The sequence below is a fragment of the Monomorium pharaonis genome, chromosome 2, assembly GCF_013373865.1.
Source record: "Monomorium pharaonis isolate MP-MQ-018 chromosome 2, ASM1337386v2, whole genome shotgun sequence".
NCBI lineage: Eukaryota > Metazoa > Arthropoda > Insecta > Hymenoptera > Formicidae > Monomorium > Monomorium pharaonis.
Window position 1 is genome coordinate 22,650,852 of NC_050468.1, and position 24,103 is coordinate 22,674,954.

General features: G+C 36.6%; 1 protein-coding gene across 1 annotated transcript in view; it reads left to right on the plus strand.

Moving 5' to 3' along the window:
• Window positions 1-24,103, plus strand: part of LOC105831364 (proteoglycan Cow) — a 124,852-nt gene that overhangs the window by 84,197 nt on the left and 16,552 nt on the right. Inside the window, exons 5-6 of the mRNA XM_012671434.3 lie at window positions 13,851-13,996; window positions 17,730-17,887. Coding sequence (XP_012526888.1) covers window positions 13,851-13,996; window positions 17,730-17,887 — 304 coding nt within the window. The remainder of the gene's footprint in view (window positions 1-13,850; window positions 13,997-17,729; window positions 17,888-24,103) is intronic.

Here is a 24,103-nt window from a genome sequence, read left to right on the forward strand (position 1 = left end):
GAAAAAATTAGTTCCGGAGGTAACATTGCTCTCCGGAAACGCGCCGGAGCTCGTGTTTATATTTCGCAAGCCACGTCAAACGGGCATTATCAGCTCGTGCACAATCCCCCCACGAACTTTAAACGTGCGGCTTCTCCATGAAAAGAAAATTCCCCAAGCGGAATTGAGAATTTCATTTTGCAATGTAATCCTTTTGCCTCGATATACATATATCGTGCAAACGGCGAAGCGGGAGAGAATTTTTTTTCCATCGCGATAGAAGTGTAGTAGAGGAAAGGATTATAGTATCGAACAATCCCTCGCACGAAACGCAATCTTCCATTTGGATTTGTACGAATTTCACGCGTACCGAAAGGAACGGCGAAAGGAACGGCAGATAAACTTCCCCTCTGTTTTTAACAATTATTTTGTAAAGCTTCACGAAATTGTGTTCGCTGTGCGTTCGATCCGACTAGAGTTCAAGAGACTCAAAAATCACTCGCTGATAATATACATTAATCTAGTCCAGTCAAAGAGGAGCTTATCGACTTCGGAGATTTAGTGATAGCTGCGCTCAGATTGCCGGGCAAATAATTAATTACGATGATAACGACGTTTCTGTAAAAACTGGAAGAATTCTTTCTATTCCTTTGTCAAACGATGCGTCAAATGGACCTCGCTGGTCCGCTTTGGAGGAGCGCGAGATCGAACACTTTTCCCTCGAGAATAAAATCACTCGAGCGCGAAATTGAAAACACTGTCGCCGTCATCGCATTTTCAGAGGCGCGTGTCTTTACGCTTTCAGACGGCCGTTATTAAAACGCGCTTAATTCACTGCTAGTCCAGGAATTGCAAGCGCACAAATCTCTTTGGAAGAAGCTAAGGAATGCACCGTCGAATTAGCATCTTTTACGAAGAAATTAATTAATTGCTATTATAATTATTAGTAGATACTTAACATGTATAAAACTAATTGTGTTAGTTAAATGTGTAATTATAATAATTATATATAATATTAACGATTTTTTTTTTCACCGAATTGTTGTTATATTTTAAGACAATTTGCAACTAATTTTTTTTCTATTGTGTCCATTGTAATGGATTAATCGTTAATAGTTGTACGTTTGTTGGTATAAAATATCACGTTTCTGAAAACAAAATATTTTATATCCTGCTGGCGGCTTTTAAAATTTATGGCTTTTACATATTTATTTTTCTGACCAATTGCACAGGCGACATCAACTGACGAAGAAATTGTACCTTTGATCGAATTTTGGCAACAAATTTTGTTTCGTACTACTCGTATTTATTTTTTAAAACCAAACTTCTGAAAATCTGTAATGTTTTGTTTTATATTTGTTTGAAATATACTGAGGTACATATTGTCAATAAGTATGCACAAAAGCGCTTAACATATTTGAAACAAATCCATTTTTAATAGAATTTTTAAAAAGTAGAAATATTTCTGACAAGGGAAGCTCGCAAACCCGAAAAAATTCTGATTTTAATGAAACTTGGCATAAATGTAGAGAGGGTAAATACATAAATTTAGAAATTTTTCGTTTGGGCTTATAAACGTTTTACAGGATTGAAACCACCCTTCAAAAGTTGAGGGTTTTTGCCTTTTCTCGATGTATCTCTTAAACTAAACAAAATATTAAAAAATGTTTTATACAAAAGTTTTACAGCATAAATATCTCTATTTAACTATGCTATTCGCTTTTTGAAAGTTCTTTGAAAAAAAAAGTTTTTTTTAATAAATAACTTAGTTAAATAGAGATATTTATGCTGTAAAACTTTTGTATAAAAAATTTTTCGATATTTTGTTTACTTTATGAGATATATGGAGAAAAGGTAAAACTGTCTTTATCTTTGAAGGGTGGTTTTACTCTGTTAAACCGTTTATAAGCTCAAACGAAAAATTTCTAAATTTATGTATTTACCCCCTCTACATTTATGCCAAGTTTCATTAAAATCAGAATTTTAATTCGGGTTCGCGAGGTTCTTTTGTGAAATTTTTAATAGTAATATTATACTAGTAAAATAGTATTAAAATAATATTGTAATAGATCAGAAAAGTAACACTTGCCTTAGTTTTATCGAGCAAATATATCAATTTCCATAACTTTATGTAATCCCGCGAAAAATTCCATTCGGATAATAACGCTGCCCGGAAGGCATCGTGTTTGCTTTTCGCTTTTGGCACGTCAAACGTCAAACGGGAGTTAACGACACATGTAAGAACTCTGCAGACGTCTAATACCTCTCTCTGGGGAATAAAAACTCTGAAGGAGAAGATGGCGAAAAAAGGAGAGAGAGAGAGAGAGAGAGAGAAAGAGAGGAGGTTGAGCCGCGACGAGTCGAAGCATGACGGAAGGTTTTTTCCTGTTTAAATTTGCACAAGCCAACAGGGTAAGAAACGTCCCTTTTTTTTGGCTCGATCGTACCCCTCCCGGAAATTCGTCACGCATGATAAAAGATTACGTCCAACATGCAAAACGAGAATGTCACGCAATTTCGCAAAATTACCGTCTTTAGCATTATTACGATCTCTGCCCGATATTTCCTCGTTTGTCTAGCGCGCGCGCGGTGTCTTTCTTTAACATTACATTTACATTTCTCTCTCCCACGGAAGCCTCCTTTTCTGTATTATTCTCATGTTACCGTAATGCGGGATATAGAGCGCGTAGTATAATATAATTGGATATAAAATAGAATAGAGCAACGACGTATTAAATTTTGGGATCAAAGAGTCCTGTGCGAGGGCATGCATAAAATATTACGCGCGGCACATTTTCTGTTCGTGAAATATACAGCGTGTTTTGCGGCGGCGCCGGCGGTGGAGTTGCATATTTAAAAACAGGTTAGAGACGGTTAAACATGTTATAGAAAAAGGGTTTTTGCTTGCGAGTTTTATACTCGCGATAAAGTTAGATGGTTCGTCTTTTTTCCTTCCCCCCCCTCCCTCCTCCGACAAGGAAACTTTTCACCGCGATACTTTCTTAATATGCGGTGGGTGTATTTTATGCTGGACGACTCGCATCCTCCCCTATCGGGGAACTTTTTATCCAAGAAAATAGATACCAATTTCAATTATCCGAAAATGTTATCATACTTTTGCACAGCGCATCGAAAATTCGCGGCCCGCGGGTACGGCTTTGCCCGGAAAAATGCCGGGCCATTGCAATTTCGCGATTTTCCATTATATGAAGTTACTTCGCCGGCGCGGTTGTCGGAAAGGCGTCATCGTTTTGCATTTCAGGTCACAGCGAGCAGAATTCGCGAAACAGTATCAACATTAATGCCGCCCGAAATTATGTCTTCGCATAATATTTACATCTATTACTATCACGAAAGTGTGCGGTCTTAGGGATGTTACATTTGCTCGCGAGCGTGCATCTTAAAGTGTTTCCGGTAATTCTTGTGTGTCTTCGGTCTATTTGGTCTGCTCGCGCGAGGTCACCGCGCGTATTTATTGCGCTCGGGCAGAGAAGGCCGCATGCGGAATCAAAATTTATTTCGCGCGAATTGCGGAAGGTCATCCCTCCGGTGAGTTTGCTCTGCTCGTGGTAACAGTACGAGCAACTTCGCGGGCACCTTGCGAGAAATTGCGTGGGAACACTATTGACAAGGAGACGTCGTTAACTCTCTAACGAACTCTTCCATTGTACCGCTTTCCAATTATGTTACTACATTCGTGATTTGACTCTAACTTCATATTATTGTGCGATTTCATTTGAACCTCGATTTCCAAAAATTATTAATAAAATTGCCAAATGGAGGATCAAACGGGGAATATTTCGTGGAAAAAAAAAAGAATAAATATATAGAAAATTCTTTATTTTTTTAACTGCAAAAAATTATACTTTTTATTTCGTTGATGTATTAATAGAATTGTATAAAAAATAGTGATATTAAAAGGAATTTAAAAAAATAAGATAATAAGATTTCGAATTTTTCATAAAGACAATTAGTCTATTATTATATCTGTAGTGAAATTAGTTATTTATTTTTTTATAATAAATGCTTTAACAAAAATTTGTGAAATAAACCTTTTTTAAAAAGAATAAATTTTTAAATAATTCATACTTTTAATGGGAAGGGAGCTTATAATTTTTCTATTTAATTTTTATTTATAAATTTCATAAATCTTTTAAATAAAATTTTTTAGGTAAATATTTAGAGAGATTTTTTCGATAATTGACATAAAACTTTTAAATAATTGAATTTTAAACTAAAAAAGTGTCTCATTTAGAGAGAATAATAAGACTTTGTGGTGAACAATAGATTTAATTGTATCTCTCTCTCTCAGCGTTTGCAAAGGCTCTCCATTTTCAATTAGTTCTAATACCGAGGCTGTTGGTATCTCAGCGTTTTAGGTGAGAAAAAGTCGACGACGAATTGCGTAAGGAAGTTGCCATTAAGATTGAGAGCTTTCGGTACATCTTATACAACGTCGTCGGCTTCAATCCACCCCGGAATCGGATTGCACCGCGGTCTGCTTCCCTTCGGCAAGAAGCGCACGATGGCTGCAATTTGCAGCGCGCTTTCAAAGACACGACGGCCACTCGTTCTATTTATGACGAGAGTCTCGGCTGCCGTCGCTCGTTTGCCTTTGTCGTAATTAGTGAGGCGAGAAAGCGGGGTCCCCGAGCGTTAACTTTTGTTAACGAACAATTATTCGTTGACCCTTCTCCAATCACGTGTTTGTGCATCACGTCGAAATAAGTTGGATTCTCGCGTCGCGAATTCCTCTCTAATCCGTCGAATATATCGCTATTCGGATGACGGGCCACGACGTGCGGAGCGGCAAGTCTTCCGTTTTTCCTGAAAGCTTTTCCGGTGGATGGACAAGCCGTCGACGCTTATGTCGATTCTTGAGTCTGCATAAGCCGTTATCGATAGCCGTTACGGACGATGGGATCGAGGTTGGGTTCGCAGCCACAGTAACCACACGCGCGCACAAACACACATTTACACGCATTTACACAAGGACGGGAATTTTACATGAAATAGGAATGCGCGTCCCATTTGCCTCGAGCGTCGTCCCACTGTGTGTCCCGTTCCTGTTACCGCCGTGCGACCGCCGCTTTCTCATGTTTAATTCAAATTTTGGACGTTGGTCGCACAGTCGATATGCTTTGACGATTCCCGTCTGACTAAGTTCGTGTACTTCTCCTTCCTCTCTCCTTCGTACATGTGCCGCGTCCGTTCTATCTGTCCCTTGTGTCGTATTTTCCTGCTTGTGGATCTTTTTACTGTCAAGAGTGGCTGCCCAAAACCAAAGGTCTCTGAGCGATTTCGACTTGTTACTTAACCCGCGAATCGAAATTTATCTTCTGATGAATATTTCTTTACTTTAGATCCAAATTCACGTATTGACGAAGACAAACAAGTGTACGGCATCAAAAATGCGAGAAATATCAACTTAAGGGAAATAGAAAGGTTTGTAATAGCGGAAAACTTGGCAAACTTTGACTTGTTAATACAATATAAAGTTTATTCTAATTAGTCCTATGTAGAATATCTAATGCTTTTTAATTTAAAAAAGACCATTTTAATATCTTATTTGTCTTCGAGTTGCGTATCTTTGTAAAATAAATTATTTGCTTAGCGCGTTAAGCTACTTTATATCTTAATATTTTATAACTTTGTTTTTTATCATATACAGCAAAAAAAAGAGCTTTCGTATTTCAATTTATTTTTATGCAAGATTACAAATTCTTGTACTTTTCTTAGTATAAATTATTATGAATTTTTTTGCATGTATATCAATAATCGCGAAGTACTCTGTTATTTATAAATTGTATCTCCTAATAGAAATTTTCTGGAATCGTGCAAATTGCAATTGCTTTTCAAAGGTATTTTTTATTTATTAATTCTTTTTATTAAAAATTTTTTAAACGTTTAAATGACGCAAAATCTATATAGAGAAAATTGAATAGTAGAATTTGTTTCAATATATGATTTTGATAGATTACTAAACAAATGTTACGAGAATTATTACCCCGCTATAGTAGAGCCACAATGACGAGACGTTTGAGAGAGAGAGAGAGATGGAATTTTACATCGCTTTCTGGATAGGAATCGATTAATTTTCACAAGAATTTCATTGTCACCGCTTTCTTTTCTCCGTCGATTTGATCCGAGGGAATTTCCAATAATTGAAAAATAGATTCCGTTGTACGCGTATTCTCGGATTCGCGTATGGTATCGGGAACTGATTACGGGGGCTGAGAAGCGCAAGAAAGTGAAGAGTAGGGGCACGATAAGTGAATCGGGATCCGTAAAAGAGAAGAGGGTGAGAAACAGAAGCGAGACGAGGGAGAGATACAGCGAGAAAGAGGATGATGGTAAAAGTTTTAATTCACAAAGTGCTTTGGCGTATCGTTAATTATAAGCAAACAGTGCCGGAGTACGGTCTTGCAATTAAAACGGGAAATGCCCGATGGATCCTATGAGCACCGTCGCGCCGCCGGCGCCGTCGCCGTCGTCGTCACAGCGTCGGCTCGTTCATTACGAGCTTCAATCTCCGGCATGCGATATTCAGCGGGCCGTTAATAGCAGCGACTCCTCCTGTCGATCGTCAAGAAAAATCGTCGTGCGCTGACAAAGACAGCCCGAGCGACCGCCGGGATTCTTTTTGCGAGTCAGCTTTTCCCACGTTGCGCCACGAGCCGACGCTTTGTCTTCGTCAAAGAACCTTCGTCCTGCGAAGGGAGCTTTAAAGTCGATGTACAGATCGTCCCGCGGAAGTTTAACTCTCGGTTCTAGACTCGTTGGCTAATTTGCGATATAGATAGAGAGGAAAAATTGACGTGGTTCTCTTCCTGTTGATTTTTATTATCATTTATATGATATTTATACATATGTTTATATAAATATAATATACATAATTGTAAAAATATCTATTTTCACCGTTCTTTTATTTATAATTTGGTATATAGAATCTTTTTATATTATTATATTAATATAATACAATTGAATGTTTTGTTGGAAACAAACTTTTCTTGGTAATAATTACACTAATTCAAATTTTAACTGTTGTATGAAATACGATTTGTAATTATTTAAATGCCAGTTAGAATTTTTTAATGTATATACTAGCAGATACACACACGTTAGCGGATGAATATTAGAGATTTTAGGCCATAATTTTTTTATATTATACTTTTCTTTATACATTAGAATATTATATGTATAATATTTTTATATTATTTTATATAAGTAAATTCTAACATATAATGTTTTAAATTAAACTTTAGTTAAAATTGCAACTGCAGCTTCTTTAATTAGCTATTCAATTTTCTCTTTAATTCTTTCAAATACAATAATTTTTATATAATAAGAAAATTAATTCTTTATGTTATATTGAAACCTGTATTAAACATTATTGTTATTCTTTTTAGATTTGATATTGAAGCATGATGTGCGATTTTGTGGGATCTATGTAGAATATTTTGTACATGTATGTCATAAATATATTTCATGCACAGAATATCTTAAAATGCTGTATTTTTTTTTTTTTTTTTTTTTTAGGTATTTAATAGGTAAAAATTTTATCGATAAAAATACATATACTATAATAACGTATTGCCATTGATGTTAAACTTGAATTTAAAATTTATTTTATCAAAAAATTTTTCAAGTTTTGCAGCTTTGATATTTGGATATTTTGAAATATATTGTGATATTGATGTTGGCTATACTTTTTTAATTGTGCGTTGCGTAACAATTGATATTTACGGGAGAGATAGATTGTTACAGAAAAGTAATTCGAGTGTCAATATCAAACAATTTATTGAGACTGATACATGTAAACAAAAATGTAAATGGCTTTGAAATACGTGACTGTGAAACCGTATTGCGCAACATTTCCATTATGCAATAGGTATCATTGATTAGAAATTTTACATTGGCTATCGGCTTTCTGCGCCAAAACAATTTGTAATAATAATAGTATTATTAAAGATCTATATTATTTAAAATAAAATTAAAGAATAATGATTCTCTTGCAGGCAATTTAACAAAAATTGCACAATTGAGTTGTGCTACAGTCCGATGTAAATTTAAAATGTTTTTTTATATGATTAATGAATGATTGAATGAAGTAAAAGTAATGTAAAAGTAAGTAAAAGTAATGTAATGTAAGTAACCTAAGTCTGATGTGCAATACTTGAAGAAATTGTTAACGATGTTTTAAGTATGAAGCGCTTAATGTGTATCTTAGCTGTAACTTCTAAAGTTTAGGACAGTCTAGTGCAACAATTCGAATAAATAAATATACTACATATTCTGCAATAATAAATAAAAATTGTATCAAAGTAATATTATTTTAAAAAAATCTTTTATTTGGAGAATATGGTTTATCTAAAAAAACGTTTTTTTTACCATATTATATTAAATAGAGGTATATTTTTACATGTATAGAAATATCTGTATTTCAGCTAATTTACCATTTCCATATTTGTTGTATAAACGACGTGGAAAATTTCTATGTTATCTTTAATTATACTGGAGAAATTTATTAAAATAATTTACACTGCGTTCTTATCGCAACACCAGTCGACGCTTGCTAAAAATAGCTACGAAGCACTAAAAAGAGATCTTTTTTAAATTATTTCTTATAAGTAAAAATCAATCTTTTACTCTCATTTTGTGTTTATTATTTAATCTGCGGATTAAATATGAATTAAAAAATTTCTATTGTTTAAATAAATTTATGGAGTTCTTGCGCGCGCGCGCGCGTGTGCGTGTGTGTGTATGTGTGTACATATAATCTATTGATTTAAATAATTAAAGAATTATATAAAAGAGACTATTAAGAAACATTATTTGAATTGAGTTTAATACAGAACTATGAGATTATAGACGATTTATTTTAATATATACAATATCGTTATATGAATACAGCTTGGAGCTTAGCATTTTATGCTAAACGACACTGCGCATCTTACAAAGAATTTTTCTCGAAGTTCTTATTGATGCTCACGAATCATTAGCGCCTAGAGAGTAATAAACAGTTCTTCCATTTTATAGTAACTTCAACGCGGATCCTCGGCGGGGGAGTCCAGAAGATTCTCGTAGATTCCGATTCTTCCGTGCTGCCGGTCATGTCCAGTCGCTTCCTCTCTAAATAAATCGCCCACCCTTTTGCCGAAAATATATTTCCCGTAGGCAGGTGCCGTCGTTTGTTACTTGGAGGGCACGATTGAAACGCAAAGTTTCACATTGGACGAGGGATGGTGATATGGCCCGAGGTAACTGGCCGGGAAAAGAGGCGGGGGGTGAGAGGGGTTGTGTAGGGGATTACATTTCGCATTCATGGAATTCCATCGAGGCCGCGTAAATCAAAAGTTCGAGGGCATATATAAGCGCGGCGACGGGGAACGGAACGGAACAGAACCGAACCGAACCGAACAGAACGGGACGGTACGCGGCGAAAATGCGCGAATGGAACCGAGACCGAAGGAGGACCCGCGATTGTTTCCCTCTCCGCGTTGCTTACGCATCATCGCGTGTGCCGGTCCCGTTTTCTCGACACGACAATATCACTGCGACAGATCGAAGTGCTCGAAGGGGGAGACGAGGGAAAAATCGCGACTGGCGGCAATGGCGTGATAACGGTGGACAGCGCGCGTCCGCGTTACATGTATCAACGACAAACGTATTTCAGATAGGAGACAGATAGGGAAGTTTTATTTGTTCCTCTGGGATTCAAGTTCTTAACTCGCTGATAACGTCGGTTATCGTGAGAAATGGCGCGAGAGTTTTCTACCTTTAATTATACTAGAAAAATTTCTGAATGTTCGTTGTTAGAAATATCCGTTGGTTATTAGAGAATAAAATTATGTTCTTGTTGCAATTATCAGCGTAGTAAAAAATATTAACTTTTTCTGAGGACAAAAGGAATCTTAATCTTTGGCCAATTAATAATTTTATCTATTTTAATTTATTTTAAGTAAAAAATTTTGGTTCTTTAAGAGATACAAGACAAGATTTATTTCGAGCAAAATCTTATGTTAAAATTGTTCTCATTGTTAAGTATGTCAAATATATATAATAGAAAACATATCTGTATAATTGAGATAAAAAAAAGAGAATGTTGTTTAAAAGCTATAGATAAATTATTTTAAGTTTGTACAATATAAATTTAGAAATTGATAACAATTTATAATTGATTATTTATTGTCGTAAAAAACAATGTTAGATTTTATCTTTTTTTTTACTTTGTATTATTTGCATCAGATTTCAGGATAAAATTTCATTTGTAATTTTATATATTAATATGTATGTACGAGTACATTAATATATTTTGCATTCTGACTCTTGAAATACTTTTTGTATTACACATTATAAATTGTATTTTAGTCTGAATTCTGAGACGAATTATAAATCTAAGATAAGTTTTGTTTTATAATTTACAGGTTTATTTATTTTATTTTAGATTTCAATCGAAAGTGGAATTCTTTTATCTTCTTTCAAGCAAAATTATTTTAGTAAATGTTACATCTTCATTTACTGGAGAGAAATAATTGCGTGCGAGGTCTAAGTTGATTACAGCACTGTTATAATTATAAATTGTATTTGCAAAACAAACAGTCAATCTCGCACTTCAAGATAATTTACCGTTGGCAAATAACCCATATTTTTAATAATCCGTACATTTAATTGATTTGAAGCCCAAACGAGAATTCAATTTAATTAATACCAGTATAATCAGCGTCGGTTAATTATATCTTGCTGCATTTCTCGGAGTAAAGTGCACTCTACGTTTTCATTTCGTCGACGATGAATTATATGGGAGGAACTTTCCCAGGCGATTAATTAAACACTGCCTTGCGATATTAATTTTCAATGAATTTTTAATTACACGTTGTAATAGCGGCAACTCGTCATGCAAAAGTAGGTAACGCTGTTCTCTAGCATCCAATTTGTCAAGCTTTATATGCTTTACAGCTGCATCTCGTTTCTATTTTCAAAATAACTTTTTTGTCTCTTGAAAAGGTAAAATAACTTTTCTTTTTTTCGTTTTCTGCTCTGCAACGCTACGATCTTGTTTCGATTGTTGGATTAGGTTCTGGCGGAAGTATCGTCGAGAGGGAGGTAATGGTTTATCCTGAACATCCAAAGTAGACACGATAAAGTTCAAGTGCCACCTGACGAAAGTTTCGAGCTTCTCACAGCCGGATTCGGTCGAGCGGCCGGTCTCCCAATACAGAGGGGATTAAAGGTGGATTGGCATGTGCATTACCGTCCGCCACGCCTTCCCGCTTTTCCAGTTACACGATTTGTTCTCTTACTGAATATCCCACCGCGAGAAGAAGACCATCGACGTCTCGCTGAATCAAGCGCAATCGAGAGCTAACTGAAAACTTTTTCTCAGAGCAAACGACTTGCTGTTTAACGATCAATAAATAGCGGTCTATCAATCAGTTCAAGTACCAGGCGTGATTAGATGTTAGATTACAGGGCTGATTAAACTAAATTTTAATGCATCTATTTTGTCAGATAGTTGAGCTTGAAAATCTCTCTCTCTCGAGAGAGAGAGAGAGAGAGTTTCTGTAATAATTTTTTCTGATATGTATGTACAGTGCTCTGTCTAAAATTTATTTATAATTTTCTGCGAAATTGCGAACTGAATTACGAGAATTATGTTCATTATTTCCCAGTGTTATAATTGCACGCGAAAAATCATTTTGTACGGGAAAGACTTAATCTACCATTGTTAAACCTTTATTTTCTTTTCTCTTTATACATTTTTCTTTTGTCATTAATCTTTTAGAAATTTATTTTTTTTATAGTGAATATGTATCACTCACTCACACACTTTTTTTCTCTCTCTCTCTCTCCCTCTCCCTCTCTCTCTCTCTCTCTCATCTCTCACACACAATATGTTTGTAAAATATGAAATTTAAGCACAGACCGTCAACAATTCCACGCACTGATGCATGCTCCGAGCATGCATAAACCTCACAATTAATTTGATACGAGCAGAATTTCCGTTTCCGCAAAACTCGGCCGGTCGACAATTGCTGCGGCCACGATATCACGTCGAAAATTGCCACTGAATTATGCAGCGATTAATATCGACACGTAACGCGGCTCATAATGCCGGGAGTCCTTTCTCCCCTTTTGACGAAGATTCCGCGTGGCGCCCGTTCATCCCGCAAGGCACAAGGCGAATTCGACCGCAGTAGCATCGGTACGTTCTCCTTCGAGAATTTGCGGTCGTGCGCAAACGCGTAATTAGTTTAAACCAAGTAACATGGTAATTAAGCCGGCTCAACTCCTTTATCACAAGGTGAAGCGCCACTGTCTCTACATTACAGTCTCGTATCTTAGTTGTCTCTGCGGCTTCCCCAGTTTATCTGCTCCATCATATTACGCATCTCGACTTACAGGTGGAAAATCTCGTTCGGAAAACCCCTACTAATTCTACGCACGAGCTTCAAAGCGAACAGCTTGCCCTCGTTCATATTCGGAACGTGTATAACGAGTCCTGACGAGTTGATTCGTTAACAGCGGACGTGTAAGTTGTACGAGGAAGATTCTTCTGTTCTATTGATCCCGATAGATTGATTCTAGTACACAAATAAATGTAACATATAATATTAGTACGTTAATTCTTCCGACCGGTATATGTTTAAACACATTAATGAATTAAGTAGATCGCTTAACGGTCTTAGTAATGAATATAATTTTTCTATTAATTTAATTCTTAGCTCATATAAACAAATAAATATTCAGACAACATTCGCGGATTCACCTGTCTTTTACATTTGCAAGATCTCGACACACTGTAGCTTCAATAATTTATTTTTAATTCCCAACAATCGATCTCAACTTTGAATTTCCAAACTACCCTTTTTTAAAGTGCACAATCATCTATAAACGTTCTGAGTATTCTCTCTTTATTTCTAGAACTCTTCAGGTGAAACCTCCTCTCTTTTCTTTCGGTAGAAATTCGGTAGATTTACCGCACCGTTGATGAGAGATTTTCGCGGTGGAGATCGGAAGATTCTCTTCTCGCGGTATCGAAATTAACGGGGAACAAAGAATGCGAGGGGGGAGGCGCCCGCGGCCATAAAACGCCAGTCGAAGCGTGAGCATGCCGGGAATAATACGTACAATGGTGCGCTTAGACGCGACAGCAGACAAGCAATTCTGGAGATTAAACTCGGCCATATCTGTAATTGACTCCCCGGCACATCCTTGGCTTTTCATTATTCAGCCTCGCGCTGAAGGAGCGAGCAACCGGAGACTTTTCCAGCCTCTCGTCGCGCACTTTCGAGAGCGCCGTCTCTCCGATTAGCACCCTCTTCTCCACGAAGCCTTTGATCTTTATTTTCCACTGCTGCACGACCGTATCTTCTTGGATTTTCATCGACCGTTAATCGCGCCGTAACTAATTCCCCTTCGATATCGAGGCGTTCCCTCCGTTTTCCGTTCGAAAATTCGTTACGACGTGTCGTCGAAATAGTTCAGCCAGGATCGACCACAAAGCTGCAAAAGTCCAGCGTTTGCATAGTGCGCCGTCTCCCAGGAGAGAGAGAGAGTTCATAAATTTTTACGAGAGAGGTTTTATGAGTTTCATATCGGGGCTACGCGAGTACGCGGGGAGATCTACGTCATTTCGTCCTCGCCGTTCTCGATATCCAGTGACACGTCGTTTAACAAAATTCACAAGCGGCGTGCACGGTGCACCGGCGAGAGAGAGCATCGAATTTCGATATTCTCTCGCGCGTAAACGCCCGATGGCCCGTCCTTTGTCTCTCTCGCTTGTCGAATCTCCAGGAACACACACGCGTGTGTCGATGGCCAGGCGTCTAGTTTAAAGCCGTCCGTCGGATGTTTTTCCTGTGTTACAGATGCCAGGAATGTCCCGTGGTGAAGCCTACATTCCTCTGCGGAAGTGACAATCGCACGTACAGCTCGCCGTGCCGTCTCGAGTATCACAACTGCATTCACCATACCTCCGTCCACATTTTCTGCAAAGGTTTTTGTCCGTGCAAAGGTGAGAGATACATTTGTTTACATGTTGTACAAATTTTAACCGCCACTGAAAAAAAAAAAGAGTTGCTGCACATTAATTAGAAATCTGGTAGATTCGATTATTACGCCTGTTGAAAAAGATCATCAATCTTGTAGGAATTGCCGGATTACAGAAAATCTATTAAACGTTCTAGTTACAAAAATTTTGAGCCCTGTTATAATAACCAGAAATTCTGCTCGGTTCACCAAAACGTATGCAAATCTTAAATGTCTTACTGATCATGATATACTAAATAATTTTCTCAGTGAAGATATTGATTTTAGACACATGTTGGTTTAAGGATGAAAGAGAACTCCAGTAAATTTTACATTGTTTTAAATTACATATCAATTACATATTATTGATTTAGCTATTCTTTGACTCTCAGCTTTTAGTATCTTTCATTCCTTTAGTGTCTCACTTTTATTTTTTTCAGATTGGACAAATTAATTACTATTTTATAACAGAATGATTATTTTGTTGAATTTTTAATAAAATTTTCTTTAAATTTAATACATTTATTGCTGATGAAAAAATTTTTATTATTTAAATATGAATTATTGAGTTATTCCATTTCTTAATTTACATATTTTCATATGTAGGAAAAAGAGAAAGAGCATTTTTTAAGATTATTTCTTTGGTAAAAAAAAATTAAATGTATTTTTTAATTATTTTCTACAAATCATATTTGTGTGAATTTAATCAGAAAAAAATTTATTAAAATATAAAAATGGAAAATTTGTAATGTGATGAAAAAGTATGCTTAAAATGTTTGTCTATTACAGAATTATAAAGATGTTAATACATAGAAAACTAAAAAAGGAAGCGAAAACAAGTTACTTATTATTATGAAACTTTAATGTTTATTGTCAAATCTTATATTTAAAATTATCTTAAATACTGTATCTTAAGGTGTTTTCAATCAATCATAGAGTCGTATTAGCATCTTAAAACATTGTTTAAAATGGTCTTAAAATAAGAATTAATTATGAATACTGACCTTAAATTCATTTTTATACAGAATATTCCGAAATTTGGAATCAAAATATTATGACATGAAAATTTATAAATGATTACTTTACCCAATTTTAAAAAATCTTTCTTGCTAGTATTTTGATTTGCAAATTTCAGGACACATATACACACACGCACACACACGAGAGTTCTCTTTCAAAACAATATCAAATAAATAAAAACGCAGTATTATTTCCAGTCAAGAGAATTCAATATTGGTAATTACAAGTGTAGAACTCGTGCCAAATTGAGCACAACTCAGCCGAATAAATTTAAATAACTTACCTTTTATATATCTAATTAAAGAATTTAATATATATATGTATATATATATATATATAAATAATTTAAATATATACATATATATTTAACATCTTTTAAATGAGTCTTTTAATGTTATTAGTAATTACCTTAATAACACAGAACAATAAATGTTTTTCACTAAATATTTCCACTAAAAATGAAATTAATATTTAACCATAATTGCATACAGATAAAATGATCGGATTTTGGAAAGCAAATTTTAATTAAAATTTTGACTAAAATTTTATTAGCTTAACGATTTTCATAACGCCGTATGGAGAATTGTCAATAAAAGTAAGAGCACGTCGATGACAACTTGTGAAAAACGGATCTGCCAGATTTAATTCGCAAGATTAATTTGTAAGCATATTCATGTTGGGATGTACGTATGTATTGTAAGTTTCACAATGGTGCGAGACCGCTTGCATCGCGCTCTGCGCCTCAACGACACGTGGACCTTTCATGAATATTCATAATTGGCGGTTAGAACAATAGTGCCGCTGTTGGGCATACAACGTGATGTACCTCGGCAAACGTTGGGCGAATCGTGAATCGTCGTCGAATCGGGGGAACAGACAAGATCAGGGCCGATTGAATTTGCGAATTGGCGATTCGTTATTTGCTGTTAACGTCTATATGTCAACGTAACTGCATTGTATTCTAAGTATAGAAAAGACGTGAATATATCAATAACGAAAACGTACATGTGTATATTTCCAACAATATTCTTTATTGAAAATTTAAGGCAAGAAGTTCTGCAATATAAAATAGAGCCTGGCAAATGTGGGGTAAAGTTTTGAAAGTAGATAAAGAAGTCATTTAAAGAATAAGTGTATTCGTAGCTGACGCGCGCAGAAACTTCTGATGTAGCTTTTATTTCTTGAACTAAATATGAAAACGCGGTCACCAAGATATTCGTGACTCATTTGTTTTAAAATTTGATAAGAATGAGAATAAATGAATACATATCGCAATGCGAGCGAAGAGATCTATCTTAAAAATTTGAATTACACGTTTTTTTTTGGGGGGGGGGGAAATATCAAATACATTTTAACGTAAATGTTTTACCGCGATATAAACTGGGATGGAGTACTTATTTCGTAGGAAATTTGTTTCGGGGAAGATTTAAAGCTACGCAGACAGCAATCTCTGGCCTGGGACGCTAATGTATGACGAAGAGAAAAAAAAAAGGAGCTGGAATATAAATTTTACTCAACGCTCGTTGATATTAATGAATATCAACGAGCGCAGCTCCAATCATCTAAATTTATCGGCTTGCTGGTATGTGCAGAGTGGTAATTGAATTTTATGAAGTTGTATCGATGCCGGCGGTCGCTCGCCGGAAAAATCATAACGATTGTTGATCAAGAGCGCGTACTAATTTCGAATGGCCTGTTTGGCTACCTGTTTGGTTAATGAGTGGCGATTGATTCGTAAATACAATGGATTTCGAAGGCGGCTGCATTTTTAGCCGTCCCGTAATGTCGCGCACGTGCGCACGCCGTTTTTCATGTTTTAAACATTAATATGAGGCAATAAAATGTGTTTATCGCATTCACGATCGAGCGGTTTTCAACATACGTGCGGAATATCGATTATCAGATGCGGTGCCGTTAGGACTATCATGTTTGCGGTCGGATGATCCACCGGAGATCCAGTGAGCTTGATGAAAAATGACGTGTCGCCGCGCGAGATAAAATATTTATGCAGATATCAGATCGCGAGGTTCTCGGCGAGGTGTGTGTGAATTAAATATCTGGCGGATGTAATTTCGACAAGTTGTCTGTTCCGCGCGGGCAAGAAATATAGATGAGGACTTGAAATAAAAACGGTGCTGAGTGCCGACTGTGTGAAAACGGGATACAACAACGCTTCGGGACAAATGACATTTTTTGCACCTGACGTATATCTTCTTCTGCCGTTAATTCCAGCCATATCTTTCTATTTTTTGCCGCTTCGTCCCGCTTTTAAATCGGATCCTACCTTAAACACGCTCGACGCGCTCCGCGTCGTAAAAATTTTCCTGTTTTTTCGGCGGAGGAATTATTGACGTTCTCTACTTGGAGCCCGGCCGCCGGGGTCGTCTCTTCTCTCACGCCGCCGTTTTCGTCGACAAACCCGGGGACTATCGTGCGCGTACATCGCACGGAAAAATCACCCCCCTCCCTCCCCTCCTCTCCCCCTCCCCCCGTGGAAGTGCCCTGCCGTTAAAAAGTGCAGTCGGCCTTTCGATTTCTAACGTACAATTTGTCGGCAGTCACGCTCGAGTTGATTCGGGCTAACGAACCAAGTATTTTCGACGCGTTGCGCCGCCGGGACGAAATGTAATTTCGCCGCGACTTGCAATCAGCAAGTATGCCGCGGGAAGAGTACATTAATCAGAGGTGAAATTTTGCAGTCGCCGATCTGCGAACGTACTCGAAGAAGACGCAGATGCAGAGGAAGAAGATGCTCATGGGAAAGATGGGCCGCAACCACGACTTCACCCTCACGCCCCACGACTTCAATTACGATAATCATCACTACCAGTATCTTAAATATACGAAACGTGGCAAGGTAAGTCATATTTACTTCTTACGCTGCATTACTGCTGTAAACGACGGGGAAAATATTACGCGGCGTTCTTACCTACATCGCAATTGAGTTCTCGGATGGAAATGTGTTTTTCCACTCTCTTATCGTATTATATATTTTCTTGCGTATACGTAACAGCATACAACATGTAATATGACATATATAACACATATCGGTGATCTGCGAAATAAACCGTTATTTTTATTAGCACATAATGCAAAAAGAATATGAATTTCTAAAAATGAATATATATTATAAAGAAAGCCAATTTGGCTGGTTGAATGACAGTATGGTATTTAATTAATTTAATTCTGTCCACTCATTACGAATTGATAATAGCTATTTCGTTTTATAAACCTCCGGATTGTCATTCCGTATTCTATGTGTAATTGTCACATTTTCTGATGCACGGCATTGTGTGTTCTTTTATTTATATTATATATGCTATAAATTAATTTATTATTTAGTCACGCAAATGGACTTTTATATCAACATTAAATGTTAATATAAAATTTATACACTCTACAGAAGTAAATCAATTTGATTTTTGTACCCTGGGAAAGCAAGTTCAATATAGTGTTTTTATTTCTTTTTAAATATTAATTGAGCCAAGTTAAACGTCGAATCGACGATGTTGTATCTTTTTAACATAGAGCTACTTTCGCAAGAGTCTTGAGCGAATTTAAAAAGCAAAAGTTGATTACAAATTGATAAGTTTTTTCTACTAAAAGTGAGAAATAAAATCCTATGTATAATTACATTACAAAATTTCTACAGTTACAATTATATAAATGTAGTATGTGTACGTATTTTTTGTGCTTATTTAATGAGTAATCAAATATTAAATAAAATTTATTGGCATATTTTTAACATTTTATACGAAATGGGAAATGTGAATTCAATTACCAGAAATAATAAAGTAACGAGAATGTGTTGAAATAATACTTCTAAATAATTGATGTAAGAAACATTTCTACTTTCCACAACGTAAGATTATATAATAGACAGATTATTTGTAACGTAAGCCTGATTTATGTGCAAGATTGCAATTTTCAACCAGGCAATACGAAGGTATTTTCTTCGCCGTAGAACCCCATAAAAATGGATTACGGCAAACGCGCTATTCCAGAAGAAACATGAGTTCGTACTTTATAGCTTCGTGGTTTGTTCGTTACTTTTAACTCCTTACAGATTTGTGAAGTACAGGTCTTCGGTAGTACAGCTTTTTTAAATTTCCTTTACACATCTCCTACGCTGTCGTTATAGACAGCATTATTCTAAAAAGCTGCTTTATTTCTAATAAATCGCTGGGAGTATGTTGAAAGTGTTAATTAAATTTATTCTGCCTGAAATGTATGGGTCGACTAAAATTCTACGGGTGACTTCTTGGATAGGTACGCATTTATTTGCCAAAGAATTTCGGAGAGGGCGGAACGGGTTGATTCCACTCTCCGTGACACGGAGCAGACGGACGAGGGTGCAGATGTACTCGCTGCAGTTTTGTTCACGTTAAGAACGAGTCTACATATCACGTTTACAGTATAAAAACGAGACGGGATCCTCCCTCTGTGTAAATCACACGACGCTACGTTTTCCTAGGTCGTGCCTTCACGATACACTCTCACCCGTCGACGATTATCGATTCGTTCTCAAGAAAGCTACTTTCGATGCACAAAATCACAAGGTCGCGGGCACAGATGTTAAGCCAGGCTCGCTCCGCAAGATCCTGTTGTGCTTGTCGACAATTCCGCAGACTAGCGGTCACAATTGAATTGGTCATTTGTCAAAATTCAATTTTTATTTTACGCTGATTTGAGAACAAAACCGCGAACGAGTTGAGCATATTTTTAATTCTCTGAAAACCCTAGAAGGCATCATGTTTTGTCCCGCAAAGACAATTCAATTTTTGCGTTGCGTCGTTCAGAATGATTGTGAAAAAAATAAAAAAATAAATTATAAAGTGTTACATGTATGTAAGGTAGAATATATATAAGTAAACAATCCGAAAACAGATTTTTTAAATAGGAATTTCTTTGAAGACTTTTTTTTACAGATTTGTACGATGCAATCAAACTTTCTTTAATTTAAAAGTAAAAAGTTACGCAGCGCAATGTTTGCAATGTTTGTAAAACATCTGTTGCCATCACGATGCTTACAACAAATTGTAATGAACAATGTAGACATTACTGTAACTAGATAAAAGTATATACTTTTAAATAGGAAAAAGTTTGATTACATTCCGCAGATAGTTTCTGAAAAAGTTAATTCCTGAAAAACCTCTTACTTTTCTATTCCTTTATTCTTATACATTTTCTTAATGTGATTTGACATTGGGGATTCTCAATTGTTGAGAAAATTGAAAGTTTTTCAAATAACATTTTCGTTTCTTTTTTTTTGCGTGCTGCTTGTTCGTACAAACAAGAGCAAACCCTCACTCAAATTTGATTTCATTTTCCTTTGCTTCGTTCCAGCGTTGCACAACGTTGCGGTACGTTGCTTGAAAATTGATTCATTTTATTTTCAAAATTTTTTGGCGTGTTTTATTGATATCGGCACATAAAAGTGTCGACTGTGCGGTACTCTCTCGCTTTTTATTGACGTTAGAACGTTCAATTACTTAAACTTGTACACAGCTGTTTTTAGTGCAGAGGACATTTTTCTCTTCCTCTCATTCGCTTTCTGCTAAAGTACTTATGCGTGTCACATTTAGTATTATTCACCCTCTTTTCGCGTTTCCTCCCATTTTCGCGATCTTACAATCTCCCCGGGGGAATTTATAAACGCGGCCGCTTGTGCTAAAAAGCAACGTCCAATATTGTAGCTTCCATCGCCTGCAGCTCGTGCTGTATCCTTCATCCTGTTACTCGTGCATTACCGTTCCTATCCTGTTCGACGATAAATACAGGATGTATATTAAACATAAGTTTACGGAGAGCTCTCTTTTCAGGATGTATAACGAGGAAGATTCTTGTATACATTAGTACAACAAAATTCTTGAGTATCCTTTTAAATGAATTTTTAAGTATACACAATTTTATATCGAGCCATTAATGATTGAGTTTCCTCAGTGTAATAGCACGAAAGAATTAGGAGATTATCAATTGTAATTTTTTTTTATGTTTTTGAAATGTGTAAATTATAAATACACGGAGGGAATAAATTTTACTTTGAAAATTATTATAGTCGTAGGACATTGTATGCACAACAATTCTAAAGAATTTTATGTGATTTATTAATAATTCTGGTGCTGATTCTGATTTATTAATATCTACTACACATTTTATATTTTAACATTGTAAATGTAGTAGATGTTGTGTTTGATTATTTTTACAATGTATTTTACAAATATATTTGAATATTTTTACTGAAATGTACAGTTAAATTTTATTGATTTCAAAATATGTCGAACAGTTTATCATTCTTTATTGTTTTATAAATTGTATACATTTTATATTGTTTTATATAGAATAATTAAATTATAAGTAGCGACATATATATAATATAAAAATATACATTATCTTGTGTAAATTTTACAATACGGTCATGATATTTTCAATCTGACTTAGTCAATGATTTTGCCATGCAATATGATAATTGATTGGTCCAATGTTCCATAAATAGACAATATACACACTAGTATTTATCAATGTAATGACATGTATAGCAGGAAATTCAGAAGTCAGAAGTCTTGTGTTTGAATCTAAGATAAGCGTGTTTTTTTTTTTTTTTTTTTTTTTAACAAATATCGTATATATGATTATATTTTGTCTCGAATGTGAAAAGTTTGTTTTCGAACGTTTTACGATGTTGCATAGTAATTTTTATCAAGCAGTTTATATCATAAAATGTCTTTTATATGTATTTCAGAAATTCGTATCGTATGTTACTCATAATATTTCAGATTGCCAATAGGTTGTCAAAAGTTGTTACCAAGCATCTTTCCACATGGTAAAATTTGTAGGAAATTTTATTTTATAAAATGTAACGAAAAATTCTCTCCGTGTATGTGCAGTGAGAATTTCATTGAAATCACAATGTCGGAAAGCAATCGATTCAGAGCATTTCTTAATGAAGTGATTAGTTTTCACGATCACGACCTTTTATTAAGAAATATTTAATTTGGTTAGCGTTAAATAATTGCCGTTCCAAAATCGTCCAGTCTCGATGAAATTTTAAGTTGCACTTCGTTGGGTTAAATTTAATCCCACAATTCCGATGTCCATTTCAGGAAAATGTGAGATTTGTGTAGATAATATATATCCAGGTATGCATTTCGATACTGGGACAAATATGAACCCGTGACGTTTCCTAAAACGATTTTCATGTTTTGCCGTGTATCAGCGTCACACGGAGGCGGCGGCGGCGGCGGCGGCGCAACGTGGCGTAGTGAGAATTTTTCGAAAGCCCCTGACAAATCGATGGGATCGAACGCGGCCCGATTGATTGGCACATTATTTTAATGGCGGTCCGCGTTATAGCCGGAGCGCGGGAGCGAACCGGCGCGGAAGCCGCTCTAATTTATTTGAGTCCGCGCCCCCTCCCGCGCACCCCCGCCCAATTATCGGTACACGCCGATGCAAATGCGCGACGAAATCGAACGCGTATATCCGCCCGGCGATACGGCGATCTCGTGAATTAAATTTCGGGTTAGCCGTTAACCTCGACCATTTAGTCCGCCACGGAAAACACAATTTTAAACTCTTGTTTGCAAATAAACGCAAACACCCTGCGCTTCCCCCGCGTCTCGAACAGATTTTTCTAATTACGTACACAACTATATACGACGGTGATTTTTGAGGAGCTTATTTACACGTGACCTTTCGCAAATTGCGCCCCTCTGTCGGGAGAAGTCGCGCGATTTTCCGGAATTTTTCACTCGCGCAGATGCACCACGCGCGGCAGCGGGCCATTATTGAGAGATGGAAACTTGATCGGAATTCGCCCATCGACGAGTAATACAGTTTCAAATCTAATTTCGTATCGCGTACCCGATCGAGCCGCGCAACTTTTGCCACGGGCCCCTCAAATGAATTCGCCTTCCGGTTCCCCGGAGATTCGTTCGTTCCTGGTATTAATGACGCGGGATATTTTCAGAGCGTTATTTTTTCTCTCTTCCTCTGTATGCTCGCGGAACCATATGCGACTCGCATTCATATGAGTCCGAGATGATACGAGCCACGTACGATTTTGCGAAAAATATACGACGATGAAAACCGGAAACATTCACCGGCGCAAACAGTGGCGAAAACATTCAACGAGGGGATAGCGTCTAATGGAAGAAAAATAGAATTGGTTTCGAAAAGGGAGAGAGAGAGAGAGAGAGAGAGAGAGGGACTGTAAATCTGCTCCGCTTCAATAGCCAGCGGCTAATGGAAATCGCGAATTAACTCGCCCTCGAATTAACTTCCTCGTTAGAGCACTCTTAATTAATCACGATTACGTCCGCTCAACAATTCGATGTATTTGCATATATACCGCGTCATAAGTGCAATTTCTGCACTCGCTCGTACCACTACTCGCCCAGCATAAAAATGTCACCACGCCGCGAAGAATGCATCCACGTCCGGTGTCATCCCCCATTTCGGAAGTTTCGCCGCCGGTAAAAGTTAGTGTTCTCCCCTCCTCCCTCACCCCCCTCTGCCCCTTTCTCCGGCGCGCCAAACAAAATATCCTTTGTTCCAAGAGAAGAAAGCAGAAAAATTCTCCCGAGTTCACCATCGTCTCGTTCCACAAAGGACGACTCCTCCTCCGAATTATCTGGCCGAAGCGAAGTCTAAATATTTGGACAGGACTTCTCCCGGCCGTGCTCGTAAAAATATTATTTCGCTTTGGACGCGCGCACGTACCACTCTTGCGTATCCACCCTCGACAAAACGCGCAGAACTTCGTTGCAGGTATTATCCTGATTTCCGGTGCGTGCTAATCGAAACCTTGATGGCGTTGATAACGCGCGGCGTTACCATATTATCACGTTTGGGTAATCGCGTTATATATCTCTTTGAAATCCCGATAAGGCAACTGTCTCAATTATTGCTGTTTTAAGCATATGGCAGTTGATATTTTGTAATTTTTTTCACTCCCGACTGCTGCCAACCAAGGATAATTAAATATACATTAACATTCTTTCTCTCTTATTATTATTTAGTCAAGAAAAACCTTTAATATACCCACTAAAGGCAACCTATTACTGCTAATCCT